Here is a 23,958-nt window from a genome sequence, read left to right as displayed (position 1 = left end):
GTTTAATAATAAATTGTGCGTGCATCTAAAGAACCCAGCTCGTGTCACTGCAAATTGTTCAGATTTCTCTTCCATGGGGCAGCTACATGTGCAAACAAAACGTGTTAGCAAATTAGACAGTGAAACAGCCTATCAATTATATCCCTTATGGAAAGAGGCGTATAACTACAGCCACGAACGAGGTCGATGTCTTCCTCTGGATTGGATGAATTTCGAGGTCTTCTAGTGGCCGGTGTGGTTTTATTGCCTTTTGATTGGATACTGAAGTTCTGGATCGCTTGGATTTCTAGGCCTTCTAATGGATTGTGTGGTTTTACTGCCTTTTTATTGGATACCGAGGTGTCACTCAAGCATATTCACGTCGAACGGCGACCGTTCACTGTGCGCAGGGGAGGGCAGAGTTGGAGGAGGAGAGGAAAAAAACAAAAACAATGGATACGTACCGGACGCCATCTTGCATCAACTCAGTACAGTGAATGGCAGTGAAGGGCTGTGGATTATAGCTCGCCCGCTGGTTGACTAGCATCGGAACTTTAATCGTCGGTCAAGGAGACTCATTACGGCTTCGTATTTTCGGTGAAATAGCATCGAGAACCTAGACAAACCGTTATCCCGAAGTCCGGTCACTTTGCACTGTCGTTTGGAGAGACCTTGCGTGCTCCGGGGTGAAGTTATTTTGGAACTGGACCTGATACCCAGACCTGGGTCCTGGTTGGTTAACCAAGAGCTGCTAGCGGTACACAACAACTAATGGGTGGTTTCTTTGAATAACATTTTACGTTATATCAAGTTATCTGTGGCTTAACCACCCGCAATTAGCTCTGATTGCCGTCCGCAGTATGAGGGAAATAATGCTAACATCTTCGACAAGTGCTGGTGCGTCGCTAGCTAACGTTAATGTTACACAGAGCGGTCCGCTATGTGAACCCAGCTTCTAATGCGCGATTTTCCCTTCAACTTTATTGGAGATTGATTGCCTTTAATTAAAAATAGAGCCCGAACTCGTCTGTGTTAACGTCGCGGTGTATGTTTTACGCAGTGTTGTCTGAAACGAGTTGGTTTGTTGGCTACCCAGCTAGCGCTTCAGTGATATAGCTAGCGAGCTAACTTAACGTTGGCGAGCTGTTTGTCCGTGTCATTTAGCCAAGTTAGCAAAGAAAGCGAATGGAAAAGCAAAACCTAAAAATGCCAGCGCTTTATTTTGGGACTGTGGGTAGCTGTCTGTCTTTCCATGATTCGGTGTTTTTGTAAATAATTATCCCGCTTCACTAGCTAGCTAGCTGTTTACAGTCTGGTCATAATATAGCTAGCTAGCTAGATACCCTCAGTGTTTATAGCCAGCTTCTAGTCGGTTAACGTCAACTAACGTTACCTAGCTAACTGTGGTGAGTTAGTGAATTATTAGAATACTTATTGAGTTTTTGTTTTTCTAGGTATAACAGAAAAGTAATTGTGGTCATTTCAGTATAACTACCTGACGATAGCTGCCAGTCTTGATTTAGCTAGCTAGCGACAGTTAGCTAAACAGACTTCAGGTAGTGCGGTGATTTACAGAGCTGGTAGCGGATAGTGCTTGATGTTTTTTTATTAACGTTACACGAAACATAATAAGTTATGTTTTTATTATTTGAAAACTATCGAATGGAAACGCACCCATCATTTTCTGGATTTTCCTCGTGGGATCTCTGCCATATCTAAGATGTGTTCCCCTTTTCTTCATTTTATAGCTAAGTAAACGCGTGATATATGCTTCTGAAGCTCAGCAGCTAATTACTGTAGCTTCACACTTAGCTATCTACATAAAGGATTCCGCAGCGGCCCGTTTTCTTCAAGAAATTGTTTTTCGTTTGTCAACGTCTGACTGTTTGCAAATACAGCTGATATTTATGCGTGGATAGCTATTCAATAATATGCGTTATGCTTCACATTGACATTTATTTGAATGAACAGTGAACTACAGTGGAGTTTCGCGATTTTTACAGTTACACGGCGCCAGAGAAGTGAGACTGTCATCCGTGGGGTTTGTGGCAATAGGATCTTGTCGAAATAAAGGATTTTTTGTTTTTGTTTTGACTGGATTGAAAATGGGAGCAGCTACAAAACTAGCCATCGCAGTGTTCCTCATCTCATGTTCCTCAGGTAGGTGTGTGTACACATGTATGTATGTGTTTCTGTACAGGACGATATTACACACGTGCACATGTCCGTTACTGTGGCGCTATGTGTATGGTGTTTATGCAGTGCTTGCTTTACGGGGCAGCAGTCCTGTCCGGAACGTAAGCTTTCCCCCTGACTCCTGTTTTTACAATGTTGCAGGTCCTTTCTCGCATACCTTGTCATGGGGACATGATCAAATGTATTGGGTTCTTAGAAAAAGAGTAGCTCTGGTTTTAACCCCTTCCAAGTGTTAAAGTTGCACACCTATTACTAAAATTGACGTTGAACTGATTTTGACTACTTTGCACTGTTGGTTCAATTGAAGACTTAACAGGTGTCAATAATGTGTGAAGTTTGGAACAAATCAAGTCTGGCGTGACAGCTCATGTCTTGAATCCAGTTTTGCAAGAGAAGTGTTCGTTAAGTACGTACTACAGCAGTGTCAGGACAGAAGCTCTTTTAATACATTTTAAAATCCGATTATGTGATTGAAAGGAGCTGTGTCATTTGGGTGAAAAGGGCTTGCATGTATTGGTCTGATAAAATGCCTGGGTTTAATACAAACAGTGGGTTGTAATTACACGAAACATTGCTTTGATTAATTGAGCGTTGAGGTTCTCCTGTCCTTCAGGGATATGGATTACGTTTGTTTTTTGTTGTGCATTAGATATACTTGTAAACATAACGTTGCATTTTTTTTAACGTTAAAATAATGTTAGTTGTGTTTTCTTCTAGCTAGCCTATAACACCACGCAAAATGTATTCACGCCATTCATCGGTGGGATCTTCTAGAGTGTTCTAACGTTGCAGCGCACTGAATCGGACTCTCACATCAGTTTGATTTTGCATAATTGAGGGTGCACCTAAATGCTGAGCATAGTTTTTTAAATGAAATACAAGCGGTGTGCTGTGTTATCATACACGGAAACAGTTTGGCTTCCAAACTGCTTCTACCGCAACTGCCATATAAATGCAATTACTTTAAAGCACATTGCATACATTGACAGATATTTTGAAACGACATGGCGCTTGGGACTTCATTTGGTGCTTCGTGTGTGGTCGTTGCACAACCAACACGCACGCTACAAGCCCTTTTTTAAGGATCAGTGTGTCCGCACTGATTATTCCCTTGGTCAGCACGAAAGTCATTTATATCGGAAAACCCATCACGGAAAACCATGCGGTCTCTTACACACTTTGGCTATTGAGATTTGAAATGAATTGCGTGTAGCAAGCCTAAATCGTGCAGTAGACTCAGATAAGATTGAAGCGATCTGTGTCAGGTTTACTGTTACAAGCCGGTCATTTACAGAAGCTCTAAGACCCATGGCTTTGGATTCCATGCAGTGCAGAATAGCCTTGCATTTGTTGTACCGCGAAGACATGGGCCCATTTGTGAACCTCTTAAATTGCTGAGTTTGAAAGAAAGGCCAGGAGCTGGGAGGAGTCATGGCTGGCTGTGTACCAGGACAAGGTTAATCATACTTCTACTTGTCTTATGCATAGAACTCCATTACAGATTATGGGTCACACTTTAGAAAATGATCTTTGATCCAGTGCTGGATTGTGTAATACAGTCACAGTAACAGTGCACAGCCTAAACCATTTGTTCACTTGCCATATTATTAACCGTATTGCAGTTGACAGAGAACACCGCAAGAGTTTATTTACGATCAAAGCAATTGACTAGCTGTTTTGTGGAAGCCAGGCCTACTGCACAAACAGCGCAAGGGCATTTGACATCATTATACTCAGATGCAGCGGTGCTTAGGCACGGGTCAACAGCGCGGATTAAACACTTGGATGTCTTCAGTTCCCCTCTCCGGCGGCCAGCTGCACTTTTAAGCAGGACAGAGTCTGTCATTACTCTCGTAAGAGGGGACGCACGCAGCCAAGAGGAGGAAAGAGCTGGCCCCGCTACCTTCCTCAGTGCGCGCTGCGTATTAAGTTCCAGAAGGCGCCATGTGTGGTCGCCGACGGTGGGGGAAAACACGCAGCGCTTCTGTCAAAACAGAGCTGGCCACTCAACTGAAACTGCTGGGCTGTTGCAACTGCCGCTCTGCATCGCCGCACAATTTGAATGGCCGTGAATTTCGCTGCGCGTTGCCCCCTTCCAGCCATTGACATGAAACGCGGTCTCCGTGGACCGGCTCCAGCGGGCACGGTGCGACGCTCGGCTTTTCAGATCCCCAGTCGCGCCTTTTTGCTTTCACATGCTAAACTTTGCTCCCTTCTTGTTACTCGCACAATAAAGCCGTTGGAGGGAAGCCAGTAAACGGCCTCTTAATTTTATTGGTGTTCTTGCTTTCGGTGTGGGACTGATGGATTGTTCAATAGGATCTTTTCTACACCGCAGACCTAGATTTGTATAGCTAGAAACCAAAGTTTTGCTGACTTTGATAAAAGCAAAAGCCTACTAACAAATCTGGAATCTGGAACCTCCTCAGTTCTGGTAGTGGGCTGCCAAGATATTTCCGTATATACTGCTTTAAAAAAAGAAAAAAAGGGTGGTTCATCAAGGTTGTCCTTTTGAAGGCTGTGACACGAGTACAAACTAATAGTATTCGGCATGGGGTGCCTGTGTGTTACATCGGCTGAACACTGGACTGTGTTTAAATTACCATAGAAAATGCCTCCTGTTCCTGTGTTCATTAGGAATGGGTATATTGTGTGAACAATGTACATGCCATTTTCTCCATCTCCTGTTTTCATATTGACCTTTTCCCACCAATGCAATTTGCACAGTGTCTTCAGAGAAAGGTAGAATTTGGTAAGGTTTTCACATTTTGTACTTGTACTTGTCAACATTTGAATAAAGCCTAGTTATAGGCCAAAATTTAGTTCATATCCAGAATATTTCTCGTCCTAGGATATGTTTGAAAGGAAAGTACCTAATGTAAATGGCCTTGTCTTTTTCATGATACTCAAAAGTTAAAGCCTGTCTGCTGGTGAAATGATTGATGCCTTCGTAAAGCAATGACAAGATGAGTGCAAATCAGAGATTCTGTTAGGTGGTTTGTCCTGTAGTTTAAGGCATTGGTGTGGAAATGACTCGAAGACCCCAGTTAGTTTTAGCGCATTTGCCTTTTGTTAATGTGTGACAGAAATGGGTGTTTAATAGGACCTTGAACACAGAAATGAGCCCCTCAGTCCTCCCACTTATTGTTCTATCGATAAACATTCATTTTATAGCAGTTGCCATTTAACACCTGGGCTTTTATTATGAATTACTTTGTTGGGGAAAAAAAAAAAAAAGAACCTTATAAAGAAAAATGTTTTGATACAGGCCCAAACAGTTTCCCTCATTATGCATCCGGGGATTTCCTAAATGGCTCAGCAGAATCACACAGGCTCTTTCTGTGATTAACACTCTGTGTTTAATGCTTTATCCTCTTTTACTGAAGGCTAAACATGGTTGGTGTTACATGCCAATGACAGATGTAGTAGGTTTGATAAGTCCCCAGAACAGCCGCATAGTGTTTGAAATGTACCCAAACTGTTTAGGTAACATTGCTGATACGTTGATAGCATTGTCTCGTGCAGCTCATGTGTGCATCTGTGAAATTAAGCTTTCATACACTTGAATTGTGATCTTTGTATGTCATTTTTCTTTACCTAAAAGCCTTTTTAAAGGACTTGCAAAACAACAAAGCGATTGTTTTTTTTGTTTTTATCTAGCACCTGCATGGCACAGCACCTAAAACTTGGCGATTGGCTTCCTTAACGCGAGGTTGCAACATGCGTCGATCTTGTTCTAGATTCCACATTTAATTCCGTACGGGTTTGAATTTGCTCCAGTCCGGGAATGCGGGTTGCGTATTGTGTCAGATGCCGGTGCAAATTCCTCCTGGAGGCTTATCTTGATTGTGTAAGTATTTATTTCCAAGGCCGAGCCACACGCAGCGCCACCCCGCTCTTCCTCCTCGCGTCTACCTGAAGGCGCAGACGCAGGTTGTGTCCGCGGTAACAGTAGCCACGGAGGTCGGGTGTCCCCCGGTGTGAATAATAAACCGGAGCACCGCGGGCTGCGAGCGCCCATTTGGGGGATTGTATCGCGAGGCATGTTTTCAGCGGCGGGTCTCCGGTTACCCGCTCCTCTCCTCTCCTCTCAGGACCTCATTCGCACGACCGACTGTCCGGGGAGTCTCCCAACATTCCAGCGCTTTTTTCGGTCACGGTTCTGGACCTGGCCGTCACCCGCTCGGAGAGGTGACGAAAGGATGAGTGATGCAACCTCACGCATGTCGCACGGACACGGGCACACACACACACACACACACACACACACACACACACCCACCGTAGCCTCCCTGGCCTCGGACCGTAGTCGTGGATGTCCCCCTTCCCCAGTGCTCAGATCTATCCAGGCCGGCACAAGCTGCAGCCAGAGAACGATAACCCCACCGCAGCAGGGTTGCTCTTGTTCGGCATTGCTTGCAACCAGAGCTCTAGCATGTGACATCATACCGAATGCCTTCGCCTCGATGAAGACAGCTGGCTGGACCTCCTCTGCAGTCTGAAGCTGAGGTTCTCTTAAACCGAAGCAAGCACCATTTACAGCCCACAACACTGCATATATAGTCTTAACTCCATATCCATAAAACCAAACAGACAGGTGGGCAACATTACATAAGCGTGCAGCCGTGCCTGCTAGTTGCCAATGAAAAACGGCAGTATTCCAAAACCGAAAAGCAACAGAGAAATCAAGAGCGACGTGCTACTGCAGTAATCTTCACATCTACACTAATGCGAAGAAGAACAGACTCCGGGCTATGCCTTGCGCTTTCAATCGCGTTCTTTATTTTGCCTTTTTGAGAGGATTGCAGTGCTTGTGTCCATTGGGGAATCTCTGGTCTTAATTGTCAAACTGAAGCCATTGATTGAACGGGAGCCTAAATCGCTGGCTCTGAGCTGTTGGTCATCTACAGGTCTACAATCTTTGGGCGAAAGTCTGGTATAATGATCAAGGAAACGGGACTCAAAGGTTTTGGGTTTGATTCCTAACTGGGCACCTTTGAGCTAGGCACTTAACCTGAATCACATAAGAAATATACCCTGCTGTATAAATTGCATGTCAAATTTAAGTCGCAGTTGATGAAAGGTTCTGCTTAAATGCAGAAATGTAAATTTAATGTTGGGTGAAAATGGGTCACGGAAGCCCTCAGAAGATGGAGGATCCCCTGGGCCAGCAGTGGAAAACGCTGCCTTTGATCTTGGTGCTGAATTGTAATGGTAAAGTAGTGACCTCCGTAAGAGGGGCAGGAAACTGCAGCACAGTTCCCGCGGCCTGTACCCTCCGTAGCCTGTCCCCTCTGCCGCCTGTGCCCTCTGCAGCCTCTATTCCGGCTCTGCGGGATATTTTTGGGGGTGCAGGGGCAGATGAGGACAGGGATATTTCCTGGAGGGCATTACTAATCACAGAGCCCTAAAATAAAAAGGCTTAAAGTTGGTGACGGCACCAGCCGCAATTACAGGGCAGCAACACGCACTTCAGCACCATTCAGTTTCCTGAATGCCTACCCTGCCACAGGACAATTGTGTTATTTTTTACCAGTGGAAGTAGAAAAAGGAACAAGTGAGAGTAACGTTTTTGATAAGTTTGCTTTGGTCTTTCCCTTTCTCTCCTATGAAATGCAACCAAATGCGCAATTCCAGATGTAGACGTGCCCAGGCGCTGTGAGATTCAGCCTGCTGGATCTCTGGATCGAACCTGGAACACCTGTTTAACCCAGCTGCCACGATGTAATCTTGCCAGGCAAGGAATGCGATGGCAAGAGATGCCAGGGTGGTAATTTCGGCCTGGCTGCCCTGGCAAAGAGACGAGGACCGACTCGCTGTCTTCTTGACTCATCCGACTCTCTCCCCCTCTCCGCACATTTCGGCTCAGCCCTGCATTTATGTTCTTTTAAAAACGTTTTTTCTTGCCTGCCGGAGCTCCAGTCAGCTGAATTTATTTTGGAGTAATGATCCTGAAGGGCCTTTCTCACGGCTGGTGTATGACAAAGTGAGTGAGGAGGTGGAGGGGGAAGGGAAGTCCAGTGACTCCAAATCATAATGTTTTTCCTGCTCTGCCTGCTTGTGGAGTCGTCATCTTTGAACGGTTGAACTCTAATGCCCTATTCACACAGCAAGCAAATCTGTTGACCAATTGCCTGCAGGCTATTCATTTCCTAAGAAGCTGAGGCTGAGGGACCCAAGCAACAGGGCTTCCAATGAATAGTTGCCCAAGGCTAAATGATAGGATACCATTTTTGTGAAATAATTGTTCCTCCCTCAAATGCGTCTTTTACCATTTTGGGGTTTTAATGTATTGTAATAAAACAAAAAAAATTTTTCTTATCATTTGTATTTTGTGAAATCGGATTGTAAACATAGTTTTGAAGCTAGCAAGCAAGCTTGCTTAGAAAGCTGGTACAATAGAAAGGTCTAGCCCTGCTTTCTGTAGACTATAACAACCCACCATTAACTATTAACCGGAACTCTTCTGCCGTGACAGGAAGTCAATGTAGCGGGACATCTCACCACAGATAAGGTGTTTCTAGTTGCCTGAGGAATGTCTCTGGATTCCCTGAGAGAGGTCCTGATTTCACCCATTGCAGGGAGCGTGTTTACACAGAGAATTGCCATTTCTGCTGAAAAGGATAACGCACGCTTGTCCATTGAAATCCTCCATTTGGAGAACTGTGCGCATCTGCGGTCCTGCCGAGGGAGGTTTTGTAAAGGATTAGGCTGGGACTGGAGGACCACTGGCATGCATGCGTGGTGTTGACACGTAACACGGAATGGCTTGCGCTACCTCGCTGAAGTCACGCAGTATTGGTGCGCACATGGTGCTCGTACCAGCAGCTGAGAGATGCCTACAGTACATTGAATAATTTATTTTCTTTGCTCCAGGCCAGGTTTGACATGCTATTTTTAGCAGTCCTCAGCTAAATTGTTCATGTTTAACTTCAAGCTCGATGTACCCCCACCCTGCGCTTGCTGCAATGTATGACATTATGCTGGCCAGTTGACATTGACTTATTTTTTCTTTTTTTCTTCCTGTCGGGCGTCCGAGCACGATTTAAATTAGAGCTCCACCCTCCCTTGCCAATACAACGCCCCAGCCGGCGCCATGCTAGTCAACAGAGTCGGCTGCAAGGCCTCAGAACACGTTCCTCCTCACTAAGCCTAATTTACAGAGTGCAGGCTGGGGGGGGCTCTTCATTTCAGTGGATATTGTGCAACAAAGCCAACCCCCCCCCCCCCCCCCCCTCCAGAATTTTAAGTAGTTCTTTGGCAACTACAATTACTGTATCACCCTTAGCCTCCTTACAACAAGGCCCCCTAAAAGACTACAATTAAAGTGTGTGTTGGCTTATTACAAGGAGTAATCCAAACACATTAGCGCACACAGCTTCTCATAATGGATTTCCAACCCAGCGGCTTCAGGACAGAGCAGCAGCTCCTTCACCTCTGATGGTGTTTTAATTACTAACCGCACTCCGGTCTTGGTGATTTTCCTGCCATACTTTGAGCCGAAACTGCAGATTGAGAAACCTTGCACCGTAGCATAAAAGAACACAACCAGCACACTGAGGCCAAAACATTTGAATAGCCCTTAAAGGGGCCCCAGGCTTAGTGATGGCTCATACCTACACATTGTGTCCCACATTGTTTTTACTCCATACATTTACTCACCGGTAGATTCACACACATGGGCTGAGTGATGTCAATGCAGACCTCCTCTGATGTCCCAGGGTTGTTGGCTTTCTTGCACTCTGACACCCAGTTTCATTTTAGAGATGGTGATCTATGATCTGCAACAGACCAGAGGCTCTCTCCCCCAAGCTTCCATCAATTGTCCAAAACTCATTGTGCCTGAGAAATGGATAAATATGCACACCCGAGCCACTTGAGTGTTTTTACTATGTTTTTACTATGTTTATGTTGGCAGGTGTAAGGCTGAAAGCAGTCAACAGGCATATCCCAATCCGGTGACTCAACCCATCTTTAACATTATGAGTGTTAGATAATGTGACTTATTCACAGTTAGAGCTGGTAAGAATAAAATGATTTGGTAATCAAACGTGTGTGTGTGTGTGTGTGTGTGTGTGTGTGTGTGTGTGTGTGTGTGTGTGTGTGTGTGTGTGTGTGTGTGTGTGTGTGTGTGTGTGTGTGTGTGTGTGTGTGTGTGTGTGTGTGTGTGTGTGTGTGTGTGTGTGTGTGTGTGTGTGTGTGTGTGGTATTTTTGGAAGGCTGGACTGTTTTTGTACCCAAAGGCCCTGAACAGTTTGTTCTTTGCAATACTGTGTGAACTGAAACTGGGCAGGTAGCTTGAGATTCCTGGCACCCACTGATCAGTTCCTCTGGAGGTTTTCCAAGTCACACACAACACAGGTAGGGATTTAATGCCACGCCCCTTTGCTCGCCAGTTTTGTTTTGTTTTTTTTCTCACCCCATTGCTGTCAAAATAAGCTGCTTCGAAAATGTATAGTTCAAATTAATGTTCCCTCCAGGTGAAGGGGCAGTAGTTTTACAGGCTAACATCCACGGTCAGTAATACTCATCAGGTGACATGCAGTTGGCTACATTGTGACTTTGTACAATAGGCATAAGTCACATTCCAAGTTGCTTTATAAAAGGGCTATGCGCGCTAACTGATAATCACCATGACTTCTGCCAAAATGCACAGCAGGGAGGAATCTGTGCAATTGATTTTTAAAAATATATAGACGCTCAGCAACCACACGTGTGCCCCTCTCTAACTTTTGGGGGTGCGCCATTTTGTCTAAGTTTCCTTCCGGTCAATGCTGTTTACGTCTTTCCTTTTTTATTAATAAATCTGTAATGTTTTTGTGATAAAAACGGTGCCTATCATACTACGGTCTTGTGATCTTTGAACCGACTATTGAATGGAGCAAATGCCTGACAGGCCAGTTCTGCATCATGACCACAAATCGACTTTGATACCTTGATGAAAATATTTTCTACTCAGTGCTCAAACTGCTCAGTCTTAAGAAATTAGCACAGGTTTTCTGGATTCCGCTCAACTGTTAAAGGTTATTTTTATATTTTATACTGCAGCACTACGCAATAATACTGCAGAGGTTACACCTCTGTTCCCCCCCTTTTCATTAAAAATGGATTCGCAGAAATGCTGGTCAGTTGACCTTTTATCCAGAGTAAACATTGCCTTGGAACCACTGCAGAAATGTCCCCCAGGTAAGATGTGAAATCTGCACATTGTCTTAGTTTTTTGTGTTTTCCACCGAAATAACCTTAAGTGCTTACCCTTGAATGAATCATGTCTAATGCTCACATAAACAACACTTCCTTTGGTGCTTGCAGGAGAGTCTTTGCTGCTTGTATTTGGAAGGGATAAAAAACCAGACTGCAGGCATTAAGCAGCACTGGTAATTGGAAAATCTTGGCAGAGCGCATTTTTTTTGCAAGCTGACTGAGACCGAAGGGAGAAAAACAAAACATTTCTCATTTTTCTTGCCACGGTTTTTGAGGTAAAATAAATCTCACGTCAATCCTTGCACAAGGTTGCATGTTGCATTTTGGCCCAAAAGGATGCATGCGTCATAAATGCGATTACCTCGTAACCTTGTCACATAGTGACATCCGCTTGTCTTTCAACAGACGAAGTGGCAACATTTGTGCAATTGTGTGGTGTCTAGGGACAAAACCATGTTTTCAATGTTTTTGTGTTTTTGCAAACCTTCAGCGAATAAACGTGCAACAACTGGCACAAAATGGCAGCACGCCAAACGTGCATACCGTCAGCGACTGTTTGTTACTGCACTGGTCCATCTTTTCCCATTAGCATGATCCCTTACCATACTGCAAGGACTTAATAGGTTACAGCTTGAGTCCCCTTGTGCTAGTAGCCTAGGAGAAAGGGGCTGAGTGTGATTAATGCTCCTTGCAGATGTTGGTTTATATGCTGTGGAGCTTCCTGAAACTGCAGTCTAGACAGACTGGCTGCCCTGCTCTCTCCCTTTCATCCTTCATTAAAACTGTTCGCTGGTTCGTTTTTCATCTTCTCCCTTTCTGTCTTTTTCCGCCTCATCATTTCTATTTATTTTTTTCCACTTGTTTCATATCACCTGCATCCCCCAGTTATTTTTCCTCCTTACCAAAATCCAAACGGATGTCTGTCCCATTACGGGACAGTAAACTGGTGTAGTGGGACCCATTTCCCAGCAAGTTAATGATGCAATAGGTCTTTTGGAAATGTCTGTAAATAGCTGAATGCGTCAATGGAACAGAGTTTTTTTCATACAATTACAATAAATGGGTTTGTTTTAATCCTCTCGTGATTTATTAGGGACCGCAAACTTGGATACACATTTCGTTTCTTGCTCCTTCTCTCTGCAAAGGAAATTTGTGAAAACCTTGTTTTGTTTTTTTTTTGTAATTGGGAGACTGGCATGTTGTGCTGTATGCTAAATGTTCTTAGGTAACTGCCCCGTTTGATTTAGAGTCCTTCACACAAGTACATTTGTTTCTTTGTGAGAGGAAGCGGTCGCGAAGGAAGAGGTGCCAGCCCAGTCTGGCTTTCTGACCCGTTTATTCCCTCCATTGTTTGCAGCTGGTGGTGACATAAAACTGAAATAGTTGAATGTATATTGACTGGAGTTCCCAACCCATTTCTGCTGCCTTTGCGTTCTTCATGGGTAGTGTTTATTTGCCTTGTTTGCTCAGCAGTGCAACGCTGCCTGATTTTTCCATGTTGTTGGTAATGTGCAAGACCACTGCGGCATTTTTTCATTTGGATTTTCAGCATGCTGGTTATCACCTGCACCATGAACACGCGTCTGTTCATCCTTGCTAACGTTTCCTATTGAAGGCTGATTCTTCAGAAGTTCAGCAGTGCTTTGAGCTGGGTTGGTATTAGGTTTGATTATTATAATTCCAAATAATGTGCCAGTCATCTTTTTAGGGTTTGTAGAATCTTGATAAATTGCCTTCTGTGGTCTCAGTGAGATGTTGAATGCTGATGGTTTGTTTGTTTCTAATTAATGCAAAAGGGCATTAGTTCAGCTGTCCAGCATTTGAAATAAGCTTTTGTATACCCTGGCAATATGTTTTTGTGACTGCGCAGTACCCCACCTGATACTGTAATGCCCTTGATTTTACACAAGATCATTAAAGTCCTTTATTGGTCAAAAGTGTTTCCTGGAAGGTGATAAATGATCCCTGATCTTTTAGTAAGAGTAATTGCACCGTTGTCACAGCCTTTAGCTGTTTATACAGTCAGCCTGCAATACGGAAGCAGCCGTGAGGAAAATATTGAGCCAGGTCTCCTGTACTGTCCTCTCGCGAATCACTTTTATCTTTATGACAATTTTCTTTCTGCCTCTAGCTGTCACTAGCTTGTTCTGTCACTCATCAGTAATTTTTGACCCGGCTGCCCATTGACGCCTACGAGCCGCCAAACTGCCCTTTCCTGGAGAATACAGGGTACGTTCCGGCAGGGCCGGCGGAGTCCCACATGCAGGGAGCGGATCGTTTGCGCTCGCACATTCAGCTCCGCATCAGCACCCTGCAATCGGCTGCTGGATTAAGGGATCCGATTCTCTTGCTGAGTCAAGCTGTTTTAATGTGAGCGTGGAAAGACTGCAGCCTTTGTGTAGAAAGTCCGGCACATTCCTCCACCACCGAGCATCAGTTGACCTCTCTGCCAAACCCACAATCTCTGCTGTAGGATTGTTACTATATCACTGTGATTCCATAACATCACCTCTCATTTGCAGGATAATTTTACTAGTTCAGTTTGATCAGTTTTGAAGTTTCTGATCCAGTGAGCCTGGATTTACTGAAATCGATGCATCTTTTTCTTGTCCGGTCAATCTTCATTTTGAAGTAGTAGCCTAGTTTCCTGTACAAGTATTGAGCCAGTAAATTTAAGTCCTCGGGTCTTAACTTTGTTGGGGATTCACGTACGGCTAGTGTAGTCTGTGCCGTCCCCGTTTACCCGTGTCCAACATGCAGGAGGAACATGACCCCATTCTTCCAGGAGTCAACAAATCCGTCAGCTTGCGCTTTGTTGATGGAAGTGGAAAGTGCTGTCTCAGGCATCCTTCCAGAATTTCTCATTAATACTGGATTGGGTTCAGATCTGGTGACTGACAAGGCCCTGGCATATATGGAAAACATCAGTGAAATGCTGTCAAACCATTGGGCATTCATCCTGTGTGATTGGGCTTTTGTCATCTTGAGAGGCAAATTCTTTTTTACCGGGTAAAGATGATCATTCGGCACCATTGAGACAGTCCACCTTTCCTTTTGAGGCTCTGAGTGCCCCTTAAACCATGCCAGGTGCAAGGCATTCCATACCTTTGTGGAAGCTCCAGAAGCCTTCACTGTTGGGAGCCTTTGGATGGTGGCCACTTGGCTAGTGAGGCTCCATCCAAAGGCAATATCACAGAAGGAACACTTCACCTGTGGTGTTCGAACTGAAGTCCTCCCCTTTACCGGAAGTGCTTGTTGCTTGGCTCCGATGTTCTGGGCGACTCTCGGGAGTGGCCGCAGCTCGGAAAGCCCTCCGGTTTAATGTGTTTCGGGGGGAGGTGGCCCCCAGCCCCATCTCAAGGAGCCTGTCTGCTTCTCTCCCGCCACATCTTTGTGGAAATGTGATTACACGGGACGGAAGGCAATATCCTTCACAAGGTAGCAGCGCTGCATTATATAACGTCGAAGTCCCAGAAAGGTATTATGGGATGGCGTTTCCGTGTGCGGCCGGAGGTTTGGGGATTTGCTTATTCTGCGAGTAATACAATCTGGCTCAACCTCAGCAGCAATCCTATGCCATGGTGGAAAGAGCGTGGTCCTCTGCTATCTTCACCACCTGGGCCTAGTGTTTTTCCCGCTAGTCCCTGCTACAATCTGGTCCATCCTGGAGTCCAGGGCATAACGGTTCAACAAGTCACCTTCTCTCCCTCCTCAGAAAAGGCATCTGAAATTGTCAGTTTGATAAAAGACTGAACGTGTGGTTAACACCTTTAGTACAATCCACTTTCATTTCCCCTCACTTTTATTTTGTGTTTGAATTTACTGTTGTGGATGTATTAAGTGCAATCTTCCAGTCTCAATGAAATGAAGGAAATTGTTCAGCTAGTCAAAAAACAGAAAGAGGTAGGAGGCTACATGGTGCATAACTTTGGGCCTCCACCAAGCCCCATACTCACCAGTCCCCTGACGCCTGTTTCTGGAGGGAGGGGGTTAGAACAGCATGTCCCTCCACTCTGATATTAAGCAGTATTTTAAGCACTGTTCAGATGGTGGATGGTATTATTAAAATGCCAGAGGAAAACCAAAAGCAAATCTATCCCCGAAAAAAAAAAAAAAAAGGCGCCGAGAAGCAAGAAGGGCCACGATCCTGCTTGTAAATCTGCTCTGTGTACGACTCTGCAACGCTGTTTATACCTCAGTCACCTGCTGCGATTTTGGGAACATGCGGAAAAACATCTGACCTTAATTGATTTGTTTTACTATGGGAATGAAACAGCGGAGCAGAGTGCCTGGGCCTTGTCTGGACGGTGGGGGTGGGGGGGTAGAAAATTCTAGAAGAAAAGGAAAAAAGGGATCGGTTTTTCCAGCCCAGGATGCGCAGCACAATGTTTGCGACCCCTTCTTGCTTGCCTTTTGAGTGGTCCAGGGTGTTTGCAGGTATAAGGAGAAGGGGAAAAAGATATGGTAGAAATGCTGGGTGCCACAAATGCTAGGAAGGCCAGGAAAGGTGGTGAGCATCACAGGGATGATGTCTGGAGCTGGACTTTCCAAACCGAGCTCCATGTCGTGGCTTTCTCTCCTGCCACGCTACAAAGGTGCCAGTCCTTGAAGATGAACTAGCCAACTGCGGCCTTGGAAACCACAGCACCTGTCACCAACACATGGCTGAATAGTTCTCCATGTCAGGCAGTCATGGGATGACGACACTGGTAGAAAGAGAAGTCCTCCTCAGCCTTCTGTCTGTTTTTCTTTATCTTTCTCTCCCTGTCTCTTTGCCTCTCTCCCTCTCTCTTTCTCTGGGGTGGAGTGCTTCGCTAGAGCACTCGTTTATGCCAGCACTGGAGTGTACCCAGAATTCTCTCTGCCCCAACATCAGCGTGGCGGGATCAGGGAACAGCGGCACACTTCACTCGCTCTGGCAGTCTTTCAAACCGACCTCCCATTCACTTAATCTCCCTGCGACCAGCCAAATTAAGGAGACCGGGCTGCCGCAAGCATTCGGCAGAGCCCCCACCCCTCAAAACCCAACATCAGTGAAAACGTTGTGTGAGCCTTTTCAGTTATGTAACATTTTTAAAGATGCAGAGCATTTCATGGTCAGGGTTTGAGGTACAGCGCATATTTAAATGCGCACGCTGCTTCTCAGAATGAGCTTGTGAGATATTTGACAGCGATGCATTGGCAGTGTCCTTGGCCTTTTGGTGTGAGTTTCCTTCCTATGGGCCCTCCCTGAGTTGTGCCCCTTTCCCAACAACACTTTATATCCATGAGCCATGTGAAGGAGATGCTGCTGGTGACCAAGTTCATACATACAGCGGATCTTTAAGGCTGTTAAGGTGAACAGATAGGCCCAAACCACTGTGTTCCAACAAAACAATAGAATGTACATTGGAAATGTCACTGTTAAACATGCTTGCCTTTTGCCTGTCGGTAAAATAAAATTTCAGTGGAAGATTCATGTCCTGTGTGTTGGGTGGGTCACATCTTAATTTGGGGGCTGGTTTATTTAGGCCCTCCCTGTGCAAATGCAGCGGAATTCCGGCAGATTCCGGTGTAATCCCAAAGAGAGAAACTCAATTAACAAATTAATTCCCAGAAATGATTTCTTCTCCCCGTGCTGCGACAGCATCCAGTAAACCTCGGTCTTTAACGGAGCCTTCTGCTTACGTGCTGCCGGACCTGTGTCTCGCATGTAAATGGATTGCCTGCTCTCTTCATTACCTAATGCGATGCTAAAGGCGTCAGGCTAGTTGTGAGTCAGGCAGACGGAGCGGATGACCGCGGCAGAAGGGCTCTTCTTCACACCGTTTGTCCACAGCTCGGAGCCAGATACACTTTGCAGCACAGCAGAGTATTGGCTCCCGGTCGTACAAAGACCGTCCAGTTCTTATTCTTATTATTTTTTTTACGTGTTTGGACATTGGACGGGGAACAAGCAAGCGGAGCAGACGCCAGAGCCCCCAGGGTCGGTCTGCGGAGTCCAGACTCCAGCGTAATTGCCCCGTCAGCCTCCGACTGGCACCGAGGTGAACTTGGCTTACGTGCGAGGGGAGTTCATCCGCTGGTTAATACGCCGTTTGCTCCAATAAAAGCCTTTGTCCTTTTATTTACTTAGCGAAAAGGTTTACAGATTCCATGTTTGAGTAGGTGCTTTTCTGCGATTAGAAATGCTCAATACAAAAACAGCCTTTTGAGAAGGGGCTGTTTATTTACTTGGTTTTGCATGGGCTTTAGCTCCAGAGCAGCTCCGACGTATGACTGATGTTCATCTTTTCTTTGGAGGTTACAGCACGGTTCAAACCTGTTGCGCTTCCATATTCTGAGCAGAAGATCTGGGTCAAGCCGCATTTATGTTCAAGGAAATTGATGCTTTCTGACGTGACCTGTATTTGGGGGTGTTTCAGAACCTTGCCCATTCTGTTGCAGGCAGCATATTTTTTACAAATATTTTTACATTTCACACCTGATTTGCATTGTTTGTTACACTATTAAAGTGTTGCCTAGATACTGAAGACAGTTCAGTTTGAGAAACGGCAGGGAAATGCTGTGGTTGGACGTTCCACTCGTATGCAAATTGGCCTTTTGTGACACATTGACTATCACAATTTTGAATGTCATCCAGCTAGTGCAGGTAGGCTACTGTTTGTGTTTAGGTGCTTTTCCTTAACCCTTGGGTTGCGTGGTGATGTTACCCCCTGGTCGTGTTGCTTTGAACTTCCAACATTATAAAATGAGAAGTGTGCGCGAGAGCACACGGTAATACTTTTTGTTATTTATTCATTTTTTATTTTGAACTTTCACTGAAGTGTTGTGATATTGTGAAAGTGGCAATATCCTCGTAAAACATGACCTTATGGAAATACGATCCACGGTAAACAAGATGACTGCCGGTCTGGCCAGTTGCGCCCCCGCAGTCGTTGAAAACGTTTTGCATTTTTCCGACACCCAGGACTTTCTTGCCGAGCCTGTGTGGCGGGTTCCCTGGTTTAACCCCCCCCCCCCCCCGGACTCCAGTGCCAGTGGTGAGCTTGTTGTTGTTTCCGCTCTCTGCCCAACCTCCTTGGATTACCCTGCTGCATTGTGCCTGGTTTGGCCGCCTTTACCAGCGATGGCACCGTTTCACCCAATGCCTTGTCACTTCTGCCCTTTTATCTGCCAAGCACAACAGTGTTTGTGGAAACAATGACAATGGTTAAGATACGATTACCGGCCAATTCATCACAAACTCTCTTCCTGATTGATTTATGACATACAAGACAAGTACAATTCCTTGGCCAACAAAATCTGTTTTTTTAAACCATAATCCGTGAAATCATAACTCATGTAGGCCATGAGGAATTGTGCACAGTGCCGATACTAAACAAGTATCTCAATGTATATGCATAATGCTAAGGGAAATGGACTTGTAGGTCCGAGGTTGCGACTGTGATTCCTCGGTGAGATGCACTTCAGGTAGTCTGTAAAAATAGCCAGCTTTATAAATGGACTGAATATGAAGAATGTGAGCTGTGTAAGTTCTGCTGAAATGTGTATGCAATGGGTTTGTTGTGCATGTGTGCTTTGGCCTTTTCTCTCCCACCCTTGCATGCTTCTAAGGTGACTGCTGTTCCAAAACTATTCAAAAGTTTATTATTGCTGTCAATATTGTATCTGAGTGTTACAGTAGGCATCTGTTAAGGACCCAGTCTGGAGTACAGATTTGATTGTTGTAACCCCCGCCCCCAAATTGTGGTCAGCAGATTTTCAGAGAGGTGTTTTGTGTCTGTTAATGCAAGCTCTTGTGTTGTTGTTTCAACCCAAATTGTTGGGATTTTAAGCCATATACTTGCCCTCGGCAGTGTTGTGCACTGTAAACAGAATTCCTCTCGACGTGTTCCCCCATTGCTGGTTTAGATTAATCTCTGAGGATTACCTTCTAAACGGAAGGATTTGCTTTTTCCACAGTGCATTTCTGTTCAGGGAACCTCTGATAAGTCGCTGTGCTAAACTGACGTCTTGTCTGAACATAATACCCACTATAGCTTATAATGCGGAGCTGTGCAGCCCTTAAACTCAAACACAAGAGGTTAGATTTAGAGGGATTCTTGTGGCCTCATGATACACGCTTCTTTGTGTTTGAATGTATTTTACATAGATTATCCTTGCTTTTTCTAATGTGGTTGCCTCTACTCCTGATAATGAAAAGGTTTATAGGATTTCTAACAGCCTGCCAGGTTAGCTTCAGATTGGGAATGCGCAGGTAGATGCATTCTGAATCCCCAAACGAAAATAAGCCTCTCGTCATAAGTGGCATACACTTAATCATAATAAAGTGAAATATACACACAACAGGAAACTCAAAAAGATGTCAATATGAACCCACGCCTTTGTGTGATCTCGTCACACACGCACTTAATAGGTAAACTATTTAACCATTAAAATTATCCGTTAGATCCCAAAAGATGAGTGATCTCTGTGGATCACTTTAGATGTGGTTGGGCATATTTAAGTATAAAGGTATGCATAAAATTGGAAATGAAATCTTCCAAATGTCTGCTAAGGTCTTGTTCATTGATAGTTCAGTAGTTAGCTTGGGCCTAAGTCCACAAACTAAGGAAACATCAAATTGTGTTTTAGTGTATTAAGAATTACGCCATCGGCTGTATCGATGATCTTTCATATTTTTTCAATTTTAATCGTGACTGATGCAGTGGAAAACAACAGTCAGAGGCCATGTGAAATGCTTCTGGGGAAAAAAAACATCACTGGTATCTACTGGGTGTTGGTACCAATCAACTGGAAAGTTTGTACAGTAATGTGGTCATGCGTTTTGTTGCCAATGATGTTTTTGTCTCATGGTCTCATTTGGTCGTTACCGCATCAGGTATGATTAAAGGAAATAGACGGAAGATACGCCCCATGGTGGTGGTTATACTTACTACGTAAGTAGTAAGTATAAAAAAAAAAAAAAAAACTGTGATTCGATATTGGGTAGTCTTACCACAAACATAACGACAAGCAGCAGGATTGTAGAATATTGTCCCCTCGGACCACAGACGACTCTTAATCTGATTACTCTGGACCCAGTAATCACTATGTTGACTTGCCTTTTTGGATGGGTGACCTCTGGGTATCCACAGCACCTTCCCTTGGAGGGCTTGGTCAGTTGCCTGAGAAAATGAATGCTTTCTTACCACCCCCATTGTCGTTGGACTCTTTTCAGTTTTGAAAGTATTTGTTAAGTTTTATTCAGATGTTTCTGGCTGTAAGAGATTTAAGGTTTGTTTGGAAGTTGGCGTGCAACCATACACGCACACGCACACGCACACGCACACGCACACGCACACACACACACACACACACACACAAACATGCTCCTCACCACCTCAGTTGATTACCGAGCCTGCACTGCATGATGGGAAATGCTGTTCCTGAGTAGACTAATGCTGGACATTGCAGACGTCCTGTGACAACACCTCGCTGCTCACCAATCCTTATTCCTCCTGACACTGGTCACACTGAGTACCTTCAAACATAAATATTCATTAATAATAATAACAACAACAACAATGGCACACATTTGCCATTGACATTCATGTTACTGTTACTGTGTGTTGTAGCATCAGTTAAAACCCTGTAAGGCACATTTATATCTGTTTGTTTGTATGCCAATCTGTAACTGTGCAGGTATATTAGTGGTTACAGAGCTGGTTTTGAGATCTGTTTCTGTGGGTGTGTATTCGTGGTTACGGAGTTGGCTTTGCGCCTTGTCCGTATGTGTGTATTAGTGGTTGCAGAGCTGGGTTTGAGCTCTGTGCCTGTGTATATTATAGTGGTTACGCAGCTTGGTTTCTGCTGTATGTGTGTGTGTATTAGTGGTTGCAGAGCTGTGTGTGTTAGTGGTTTGTATGCTGTGTGTGCGCTGTGTGTGTTAGTGGTTTGTATGCCCTGTGTGTTTGTGTGTCTGTGTGTGTGTGTATTAGTGGTTGCTGAGCTGGGTTTGTATTTGGTGTGCGTGTGTGTATTAGTGGTTGCTGAGCTGGGTTTGTATGCGGTGTGTGTTAGTGGTTTGTATGCTCTCTGTGTGTGTGCGTGTGTGTGTGTGTGCATGCGCGTGCGCGTGTGTTAGTGGTTGCTGAGCTGGGCTTGTATGCTGTGTGTGTGTGTGTGCATTAGCGGTTGCTGAGCTGGGTTTGTATGCAGTGTGTGTGTTAGTGGTTGCTGAGCTGGGTTTGTGCTCTGTGTAGGTGTGTGTGTGTATTAGCAGTTTGTGTGCTGTGTGGATGAGTTCAGTGAGAGGCACAGGGACAGTGAGTAGGCTGCGTGCTGCTTGGGGAAACGATCCCTCTGCCACGTGTTTGGGAATCCATCACCGCCTTTGCTTTTGGCCGTTTGAGAGCAGAGGATCCTGTTTACTACCTGCCTTCACTAGAGCCCCAGGCAGTGCCAAACCTGCTGTGAAAATCACTGAAATTAGGGCATGGTGTGTGTGTGCGCGCGCATGTAATTTTTATGTGCGCCTGTGTGTGTGACTGTGTATGTGTGTGAGAGAGAGTGTGTGTGGTCACGTAATTAATTTTGTGTTTTGAGAGAGAATGTATACATGAGTGTGAGTGAGATTTTGGACTGACCTTGGGAATGCAGGCTGGCTGGTGGTACGATATCGTTTTTGGGTTTTCCTTTTCCTCATTTAGCGCATTTTCAATATCCATTTACACAGCAGTCAACTTATTGAATGAGCGTTGCTTAAAAGTATTTCATTACTCTTTGAGATACGCTGGCACTTTGCTTTAATCTGAGCCGTTTGGGTACGGTATGAGTCACTCCCCCTCTCATTTGACACAATATTATGTTAATAGTTTTATGATGCAGCCGGATATAGCTTGCGATTCCCATCTTTTAAACCCAAGAGAGCCTTAAACGGGTTTATGCTGACACCTGAGCTCGCTGAAGAGCCAGGTTTCCTATTCCGACAAGGACCGGGATACTGCGAGAACCCTGTGAAGTCCCCCTCACTGTAGCCTTGATGTTTTTATCAGCAGGGTAGTTGCTCCGTGTCTAGCACTTTTGTGTACCTGGGCTTTTTCAGTTGGGATCTCGCGTAAGTAAGCAGGGTGTGTTGGGGCAACATTGGCTCAGGCGGTAAGAGCAGTCGTCTGGCAGTCAGAGGGTTGCTGGTTCGATCCCGCCCAGGCTGTGTTGAAGTGTTCCCTGAGCAAGACACGTAACCCCCAATTGCTCCTGACGTGCGATTTGGCGCCTTGCATGGCAGCCAATCGCCGTTGGTGTATGAGTGTGTGTACGAATGGGTGAATGAGAAGCATCAATTGTACTGTGCCTTGGATAAAGGTGCTGTATGAATGCCAGCCATTTACCGTTTCAAACCCGCGATAAGTCCCCTCTCTGTCGCACTGCTGTTTCTATCAGCAGGGTAGTTGTAGCAGGTCTAGCGCATTGGTGTACCTAAGCGTTTCGCGTCATTGCGACGGGACCTCACTGCGGACCACGCCTGACCTCTCCCTCCCCCGCAGGCGCCATCCTGGGCCGCTCGGAGACGCAGGAGTGCGTGTACTACAACAGCAGCTGGGAGAAGGACCGCACCAACCGCAGCGGCATCGAGGCCTGCGCCGAGGAGACGGACAAGCGCAAGCACTGCTTCGCCACCTGGAAGAACACGTCGGGCACCATCGAGATCGTCAAGCAGGGCTGCTGGCTGGACGACGTCAACTGCTACGACAGGTACGCCCGCCGTTCGTTTGCCTCGTCCCTATAGAAGGGTGAAAAGTAAACCGCAAAAGTATGGCCAGATATGGATTCTACATGGAAAATTACCCCTCCCTACAAATTGATTAATATTTAGGGCAGGGGTGCACAACTCTGGTCCTGGAAGGCCGGTCTGCAAACTGGGTTTTGGTCCAACCAATTAGCCTACCTTAATTTATTGTTCTGACAGCTCTAGAAACGATGCTGGTTCACTCCTGTACTTGAGCACAGTACAATCTTTAGGATGCACTAGCAGTCTGTGGCTGTGGCTGGTGCATATACAAATGTCTGATCGAGACATTTTTTATGTAATTAAATCATTAAAAGCAGAAGTTGGCCCAAAATCCTGAAGCGGATCGGCCCTTGCTCTGCGCCCCTGATTTAAGGATATTCTTTACAAAGTTGCGCCGCGTTTTCTCATTGCGACACCCGGCGATCTTTAAACGGCTTTCCGGAAAAAACAAGGTATATGAAGCTAAAATTTTCAGCAGTTTTATCTCTCATCAATTTCTACCAACACACAGAAAATGGAAGAAATCCAAGAGGTGCTGTGGTGCAACCTCATGGAGATTGCGTAATCGCTTTTCCTTTCACCTTCTTCGTTTGTTTTGTCCCGTCTGCGAGAAACGGGTCAGAATGCCTTTACCATGAGTCACTCCGCTATCCGATTTGGCTGCCTGCGCTCCAGTGTTCGGATCGGGTCGAGAAACAAATCGATAAGCAAGTTTCAGTGGAGAACGGACGGCTGTAAAATCAGTTTATAAGAAAAGAGTTGGTACAAATATGAATGAACGATCAAGCCAAGCTGCCTTTCTTCTGTAGTTCAGCCGTTCTATT

At 45.2% G+C, this 23,958-nt stretch overlaps 1 protein-coding gene across 2 annotated transcripts in view; it reads left to right on the top strand.

Moving 5' to 3' along the window:
* The first annotated feature begins 454 nt into the window (after positions 1-454).
* The window catches only part of LOC133123787 (activin receptor type-2A), a 52,256-nt gene continuing 28,752 nt past the window's right edge, over positions 455-23,958 (top strand). For both annotated transcript variants that reach the window (XM_061234330.1, XM_061234329.1), the window contains exons 1-2: positions 455-2,139; positions 22,890-23,097. In XM_061234330.1, the coding sequence (XP_061090314.1) occupies positions 2,085-2,139; positions 22,890-23,097 (263 nt within the window). In that variant the 5' untranslated portion in view covers positions 455-2,084. The remainder of the gene's footprint in view (positions 2,140-22,889; positions 23,098-23,958) is intronic.

The sequence above is a fragment of the Conger conger genome, chromosome 3 (assembly GCF_963514075.1).
Source record: "Conger conger chromosome 3, fConCon1.1, whole genome shotgun sequence".
Classification (NCBI taxonomy): domain Eukaryota; kingdom Metazoa; phylum Chordata; class Actinopteri; order Anguilliformes; family Congridae; genus Conger; species Conger conger.
This window is presented reverse-complemented; position numbering and strand designations above follow the sequence as displayed.